Source organism: Pteropus alecto, unplaced genomic scaffold (genome assembly GCF_000325575.1).
Source record: "Pteropus alecto unplaced genomic scaffold, ASM32557v1 scaffold101, whole genome shotgun sequence".
Classification (NCBI taxonomy): Eukaryota; Metazoa; Chordata; class Mammalia; order Chiroptera; family Pteropodidae; genus Pteropus; species Pteropus alecto.
In genome coordinates, this window is record NW_006432945.1 from 19715277 (window position 1) to 19724024 (window position 8748).

At 44.0% G+C, this 8748-nt stretch overlaps 1 protein-coding gene and 1 non-coding gene across 2 annotated transcripts in view; both read right to left on the reverse strand.

Moving 5' to 3' along the window:
- Positions 1-8053, reverse strand: part of LOC102879478 (low affinity immunoglobulin gamma Fc region receptor II-a) — a 12333-nt gene extending 4280 nt beyond the window's left edge. Inside the window, exon 1 of the mRNA XM_025044020.1 lies at positions 7986-8053. Coding sequence (XP_024899788.1) covers positions 7986-8053 — 68 coding nt within the window. The remainder of the gene's footprint in view (positions 1-7985) is intronic.
- A 406-nt stretch (positions 8054-8459) lies between these two features.
- On the reverse strand, positions 8460-8531 carry TRNAE-CUC. The gene has a single exon. It is a non-coding gene; the product is annotated as a tRNA-Glu (tRNA).
- Positions 8532-8748: the final 217 nt, after the last annotated feature.

Consider the following 8748-nt stretch of genomic DNA (forward strand, 5'->3'; position numbering starts at 1 on the left):
GGAAGCAGCCACAGGCTACAGGGATGCACATTCCGCAGCATTTGGGCCCGCGAAGTCGACCCAGACCTGGGCCTCCGTCCTCTGGGGTTTAGAAGATGAACTGAGGAAAGAGGAAGGAAGTTGTTTAATCTTCACGCAGCTTTCAGCAGTCAGGATCCCTTCTCCGCTAAGGAATCGGCAGTAACGAACTAGACGTAGAGTCTGCTTAGCAGACAAATTCTTTCATGAATCAGCGTGTTTTGTGCTTGTGAAAACCGCAGCAGGGTTTATTGTGCTGCTGAGGAGATGGGGGAAAACACCAGGAAGCAGAGCTGGGCGGCAGCCCGTGTGGCTTTTTGGTCAGGGCCCTTCCTGGTCACTCCCTGTGCTGCCTCTCTGGCCAGTATACAGGAAGTTCTAAATGAGTTTTGACCCAGACAGGATAGAGACCCATATATATGTGCAACCAATAAGAATCAATGTTAAACAACCATAACAAAACGGGAAACACTCAACCCAAGAAAATCTCTAAGTACGTCACAGGCAAGATCATCCTTCCTTCATCGGCCCTTCACACACCCTTCCCCACCGCCCCAACCCTCCAACCACAAAGGAGTTTTCAAGTGCAACAAATAGTTTTGTTAAGAAAGGCATAAAGTAATTTCAGGGGCTATATATTCTATGCAGGTGACTGTATAGTACGACCGAGCAGAGCTACATGATATAACATGGTCACAGTGGCTAAAGATCAGATCATGGGGACGACAATAGCAGAAACAGACAAATAAAACTACGTCAAACTTAACACTTCTGCACATCAGTCAACAGAGTCAAAAGGTAGCCTACAGAATGGGAGAGAACATTTGCAAATCATTATCTGATAAGGGGTTAATATCCAGACTATATTCCTACATCTCTACACCAATGATGAACTTTCAAAAAGAGAAATTAAGAAAACAATCCTATTTCCAATTGCATCGACAACTATAAAATACCTGGGTATCAAATTAACCAAGAAGGTAGAAGACCTGTTTTCAGAAAGTTATGTCATTGAAAAAATAAATTGAAGAAGATACAAATAAATGGAAGCATATACTCTGCTCACGGGCAGGAAGAACCAACATTGTTAAAATGGCCATACTATCCAAAGCAATCTATAGAGTCAATGCAATCCCTATCAAAATGCCAATGGCATTTTTCAGAGAGTTAGAACAAATAATCCTAAAATTTAAATGGAGCCATAAAAAACCCCAAATAGCCATGTCGATCTTGAGAAAGAAGAACAACATTGGCAATACCACACTACCTGATATTAAACTATACTACAAGGCTACAGTAATCAAAACAGCATGGTACTGGCATAAAAACAGATACATTGATCAATGGAACAGAATAGAGAGCCCAGAAATAAATCCACGCCTATACACTCACTTAATATATGACAAAGGAAGTAAGAATATACAACGGGGTAAAGACAGTCTCTTCAATAAATGGTGCTGGGAAAAGTGGACAGATACATGCAAAAAGAAGCTGGACCATCTTCTTACACCGTATACAAGAATAGACACAAAATGGATTAATGATTTAAATGTAAGACCCGAAACCACAAAACTTTTAGAAGAAAACATAGGCAGTAAACTCTCTGATATTACTAACAGGAATTTCTTTTCAGATATATCTCCTCGAGCAAAGGAAACAAAAGAAAAAATAAACAAATGGGACTACGGCAAAGTAAAAAGTTTCCGTACAGCAAAGGAAAACTGTTTGGGAAAAGATATTCGCTAATGATACATCTGATAAGGAGTTAATATCCAAAATTTATAAAGAACTTATACAACTCAACAACAAAAAAAAACAAACAATCCAGTTAAAAAATGGGCAGAAGACCTGAACAGATACTTCTCCAAAGAGGAAATACAGATGGCTAATAGACATATGAAAAGATGCTCAAGGTCGTTAATCATCAGAGAAATGCAAATTAAAACCACAATGAGATATCAGTTCACACCTGTCAGAATGGCTATCATCAGTAAATCAAAAAACAAACGCTAGTGAGGATGCAGAGAAAAGAGAACTCTCATACATTGTTGGTGGGATTGCAAATTGGTACAGCCACTATGGAAAACAGTATAAAGTTTCTCAAAAACTTAAAAATGGATATACCTTTTGATCCAGCAATTGCACTTCTGGGTATTTATCCAAAGAAAACCGAAACGATAATTCATAAAGTATTACTCAGCCATTAAAAAAAAATGAAATCCTTCCATTTGCAACGACATGGATGGACTTAGAGGTTATTATGCTGAGTGAAATAAGTCAGACGGAGAAAGACAGATACCACACGATTTCACTTATATGCGGTATCTAAGGAACAAAAAGAACAAACTAATCAAGAGCAGACTCACAAATACAGTGGACAATTTGGCGACAGAGGGATGGAGGGTTGGGAGGCTGGGAGAATGGTGTGAAGGGTTAAAGAAGTACAAATTAGTAGTTGATAGCTGGGCACGGGGAGCATGGCAGAGGGAATGCAGTCAGCATTAACATGATGGCTAAGTGGAGGGCCAGGGGAGGGAGGGAGCAATTGGGGGGATCAGTTTATGAACATTATAGATGTCTAACCAATGTACTGTATACTCAAAACTAATTTAAATAAATAAGTGTATTTTTTTAAAAAGAATTCCTACAACTCAAGTACAGCAAGAACAAATAACCTGATTTAAAAATGGAAAAAAAGATAGAATAGACGTTTCTCCAAAAAAGATAGACAAAAGATAGCCGAAGAGCACATGAAAAGATGCTTCACATCGCTAATTGTTAGAGAAATGCAAATCAGAACCACAAGCTGTCACCTCACACTCATTAAAATGGCCACTATCAAAAAACAAAACAGAACAGAACAGAAAATAGCATGTATTAGCGAAGATGTGGAGAAATTGGAAGCCTTACGTACGTACTACTGATGGTGGGACTGCGAAATGGTGCAGCTGTTATGGAAATCAGTACGAAGGTCCTTCAAATAATTAAAGACAACTGCCACGTGATCCAGCAATCCCACTTCTGGATATTTATCCAAAAGAACTCAAAGCAAGATCTCGAGGAGCTACTTGCACACTCATGTCTATTGCAGCATTATTCACAATAGCCAACAGGTGGGAGCAACCCAAATGTCCACTGACAGATGAATGGATAAACCAAATGCGGTCCATACACACAATGAATGGAATATCATTCGATCTTAAAAAAAAGAAAGAAAAGGAAATCTCGCTGCGTGCTTAGTGAAATAAGCCAGTCATGAAAAGCAAACACTGTCCATGAAGTATCTAGAGTCATCAAACTCACAGAAACAAAGTAGAATGGCTGTTGCCAGGGGCTGGGGGCAGCAGGGGTGGGGGGATGGGTGGGGCTGCTGTTGAATAGCTGGGTTCAGAGGCTTAGTTTTCCAAGACGAAGAAGTCTCAAGGTCTGTCACACGGCAATGTGTCCAGACGTAACAAAACTGACTGTACAGCTGAAAGTGATTAAGGTGGTAAATTATATGTTATGCGGGATTTGTTTTTTTAACCACAGTCAAAAAAAATTTTTTTAAGTCAGACTGGGATTTTTTAACAAGGTATTTAACCCCTCAAATTTCAGTTTCCTCGTCTATAAAATGGACACTGTCTGATACCTAACAAATGTTCAATTAAAAGTAGCTTTTATTTTTGTTGAGTGTTAGCAAGGGTTTTTAACCTTTGACTTTTTCTGGAAGCTTTGCTCTCCTTCCCAGAAAGGTCAGGGCTTTAAGATCCCATCTTGCTCGCTCTTAGGGTCAGAGACCATCGCGGACCTTTCAGCCTGGGGAATTCCCAGCCTGAATGCCTTTGCTTCTCCCCGGGCTTCTGAGTAGGCAGCCGTGTGGGCACAAAGTTCCCTTATTTTGTTGTACCCTGGTCACCTTCACACGTGCTGCTGGGCCGCCTAGACTCTCTTAATCTTCTTTTATCCCAACTTCGTTTCTGATGTCATTAGCGTAAACAGACTTGCTAATTTAGTATTATCACAATCCCTCTTAACAGCTGGGTTATCACTTACTGTCACTTTCAATGACAGTGTTACTGTGGCCATTGGATCTTGGTGGTTCAAATTAGTGTCCCCTAAATAATCACTGGAACATTCCCATTCCCTCTGGAGGCAAGGGCACTAAGATGTCCACATCTTGTTTGAAAATTTGAATTTATGATAAATTGTGCGGTAGGTTTCTGCTTTGCAAAAAAGAAAGAGAAGAGAAAAGTGAAGTGTGACATCCAGTGACAGCTGATTCAAGCTGCTGACACCAGAATCGAAGGGCAGGGGATTCATTTGGAGCATCGTAGGGGTGGAGTGCTGGAGTCCAAACCCTTCATTTTTGGAAAAGAGGAAGTCGTGGGCTGGAGAAGGGCTGAGAGTTGGCCCAGGACGTACCTCCCTTAAGTGCTAAATTCTGGGTCCCCTCGCGGCCCCCGCCTGCATGCTCTCATCTGCACTTCCCACTCGAGGATCATGGACTGTCGTGTCGCTCTATCTAACTGTCTCAGTTGTCTGTCTTTCCATAATTCAAGAGTAAGATCACTGGGCCGAGGGCACTCTAGGCTAGAGGCCCTAACAAATGCATCACGCTTGGTTTTGCTCAGTGGAGTAGATGGGCACAGGAAGACTAGAATGATCACATTTATTGAGCTTCAGGTTTTACTTCCCTAAATCTGATCACTTTTCTAAAATGATATTCTGGAAGGAAATATTTCCTTAAAGTTTAGGTGTTTCATATTTTCCTTCTTGAAGAGATGGGAGAAGGAAGCCCTTGTTGTCTGGATATTACAGAGCGTGACAGCATCTGCACCAATTTACAGATGAGTCAAAAATTTAGTCGCTGAAGTTTAACGCCATTGAGTACAGTCAAGGTGACATTTACCCAGAAAACCATCAAGGTAATTTGTACCAAGATGCTCTCTGTACCTTACAGAATGTCAGTGTTCCCACTGATTAGCTGATTTGATGACAAAGCATCTGTTTAGTTCTCCTCCCTTAGTAGCAAAATCAAGCAGGCCAGCCTGACAGATACGGTTCCTGTGGGATCAGGATGGATGCACGGGTGCTGGTGCGTTGACAGCAAAAATATCTGTGGCTGGAGGTTCGTGGGTTTAGAGGAAAAATTAAAAATTGTGTTCAAGAAAGAGCATCAAGTGTCAAAGTCGGAATTCTTCCAAACAGATTATCAAGAGGACTTGACAGTTCGAGAGCTGGACTGCAGATAAACAGGGGATTGTTTCAGGTGAAACCAAGTGAATGCCAAAGCGATGCCCACTGCTGTGTGCTCACTGGAGAATGACTTTCCATATCAACTAGGAATGTGGTGTAGACAGGCACCACCCGACGGAAGGCTTGCAGAAGCAGCAGCAGCTTCCTGGTGGACTCGGCAGGATCGATTCGTTGCTAGGTACGCCTCTAGAGCGATGCCACCCGACGGAAGTGTCACGGGAGCCACATCTACAAATTCTAGTAGCTGCATTTAAAAAAGGAGAAAATAAAGTAAAAGCAAAAAAAAAAAATCGTCCCACACCTGATCATCCTTCTAGCATTTCTGAAATTACAAGTATATAAATTTTACATTAATTTTTCTTATAGACTCAGATATAATAGTCACAACATAGGGGAAAAAATAGGCGATGTAGACATCCATTGCCCGGCTCGAAGCTGAAAGGGCTAATTTCTTCGCTCTCCTCGACCTCACTTCAGGCCAGGTCCCATCACTGCCCAGGGGGAGTTAGAATGACCAATGACTAATCAGACTCTGGCTTTAGAAATTAAGGGACATAGAATTTAGTTAGATGATGGCAGGTCCTTAATAGAAAGATCACAGAGTCAGACCACGCTAGGTCCTGTGAAATGAGACCTCTGGCAGAGGGAGGCGGGAGGAAGCGGGGAAGGAGAGGGGAGAGAGGGAGAAATGACACAAACTGGGGCGTGGGGGAAAGTGGAGAGCAAAGCCCAGGACAGTCAGTGGTCTGTCTCCGAGCCTGGCTTCCTGAAACCACTTTCAGTATCACTTCCAGGTAGCCAGCTGGCCTGCGGCTGGCTTTATTTCCTGTCTCTCAGAGCCTTTGAGGTTCCCTCCTGTATGTTCACAGTCTTCCTCCTTTGTTCTAGCTTGAGTAGGTTTTGTTTTCTTGGAACCCACACTTTTCTTTGATCGAAGACACAGCCATCACACCTTAGAGGTGGTTTCTTGAGAGGAGGTAGGGAGGGGCTGGTGAGGGGGGGGGGGCCCAGGAAGGGTCGGAAGGGTGAAAGTAAAAGGCATTTAACTTACAATTTTACTGAGAGCTCATCTCTTGCCCTTTGACAAAACAGGATGACATAAGCTATTTTCTTCTTCAAACAAAACCCCCACCAAAACAGAGAAAAAGTCAAATAATGACTTTTCCCCAGGTTTTTGTGCCACTGTCCACCTCCGCTGCAATTCGCGACTGTTGTGTTCTCCTCACAGCCCCTCAGAGCTACGAGGGCAGGAGAGCGTGTCCCTTCCCTCACGAGTGCGGGGAGCTCGGTGGCATTCCCATCGCCCTGACTGCGGAAGGTCTGAGAGCCGAACACCGCAGCTGCCGTGCCACACGATGACGAATATGCTGGCGGTGTTTGCTTTAAATGAGATTGCACCCATTTTTTAGAAATTCATACACCTGTCCCATAGGGTATTGAAAAGGGAAGAGAGGTGAGACCTCGTCAAGTGGGGGTGTAAAATAAAAGGTTAAATTAATTTACTGATACATTTTATTTAACCCAATGCATTCGTTTTCTAGGGCTGCCACAAACAGAGTGGCTTGAACAACAGAAATCTATTGTTTCACAGTTTCAGAGCCAGGGGTCAGATCGAAGTGCCAGCGGGGCCAAGCTCCCGCTGAAGGCACAGAGAAGGGCATGTTCCCGGCCTCTTTCCCAGCTGCTATAGCTCCTGGCTCAAGGCACTGTAACTACAATCTACGCCTCCATCCCTATCTACATGGCCTTCCCTCTGGGTGTCTCTACGTGTCCGATCCTCATCGCATAGGGACACCAGCTGTTAGACTTAGGGCCCATCCTAAATCCAGAGTGACTTCATCTTGAGATCCTTAACTAACTCCATCTGCAAAGACTCTATTTCAAATAAGGTCACATGCTGAGGTTGCAAGTGGACATGAATTTGGAGGGGACACAATGAGGCCACCACACAACCGTTCACGTAAAAGCCTTTCACTTTTGCTGTTAGTATGAAAGTGTTCACATTAAAATGAGAACAGGTATTTAAAACATCACGAGCTTGTTTTAATCAGCATTGCACAGACGACTAGTGAGACAGGGCTTGTCTACTTGAAGTTCTACGAACACCTCTTGGTCTTACACATTTTTTCAACTGTCCTGATCTCCTTTTCTTATTGATTTCTGAGAAAACATGATTTCCCTGGTCCGAACAGTGCAAATGTTTTTGCCGTTTGACCCCGTATATGGAGATTTTAAGCAGTTAAATTTAAAAACATAAGACGTTTGTCATACAAAGAAATAAACGATCCACACCAATATTATAGTTGTTCTGGTACCATGGTTTGAAATCTATAGGTTTAAATATTTGACCCATCACAAAAGGACTGAGTACAGAGGCAATAAAGAAACAGCTAGCCTCCCCTAATCCAGAGAACTAAACTGTTTCCCCTTAATTTGTGTCAGTAATTGGGAAAGCAATTAAGTAGCCAGAAACAAGAGTTCTAATGTTACAATATATCAAAAGAGAAAGAAACATACCAGCAACATAAGGAAACATACGCATTTAATATGATACCAGCTACTCCAAAGGACAGATCGATCAAACTAGGAAATAGGCTATACTGTGATTATTTTCAAATTTTAAAATATTTGGAAAGTTGGCATTCACGCAAAAAACTAAAAAGGATTCACCCACACCACAAGGAAGGGGAAGCAGAAATATGTGAGGGATGCAAACACAACATCTGTACCTGTACCCGCTTGGGCACAGGCAGGGAGGGAACCCGTCCACGATGAGAACCAGGACGGCGAAGGACATCTTGACCGAAATGCACCCTCATGCTGGGAACCTAAACTCAGACCCATAAGTTAGCCATACCTGGGCATCTGGACAGCCTGGATATGTGACAGACACTGCAAAAATAGGTGTAAGATCAGCAAAGGGTGGCGAGGGACACCAGAGTGGGCACCACCTGTCTTTTCGAATTCACAATAATGCAGTAAAAGTAAGGCTGCATGACCTCAGCGTCAGCATGTGATAAAATAAGCGACAGAGACACTGATGCCTCCGTCGGCCCCGGAACCGGGCCCTGACTCCTCGATTCGCTAGAGACATAGAAGAAAAGAGATCAAGAGCAGGGAGCCTGGGTGACGAGCCGGGGACCAAGAAGACGCCCACGAGCGTGGGCCAAAAGGAGGATACAGGAGTCGGGAGGAAGAAGGAATTCCCTGACCGGGAATCGAACCCGGGCCGCGGCGGTGAGAGCGCCGAATCCTGACCACTAGACCACCAGGGAACGCGGACGACGAAGCCACCCTGCACACAGCTCCCGGCCCCACAGCCGGGTCCCTGCACACAGCTCACGGTCCCACAGCCCGGCCCCTGGGCGCCAGACCCAGTGTGTCTCCACCCGCAGCTCGTGACCCTGACGACCCAGCGCACGCTCCCCCTCCCCCCGCACCTCCAAAACACTGCGACCCCGCGCCCGCACTCGCGCGCAGCCAGCGCCCAGC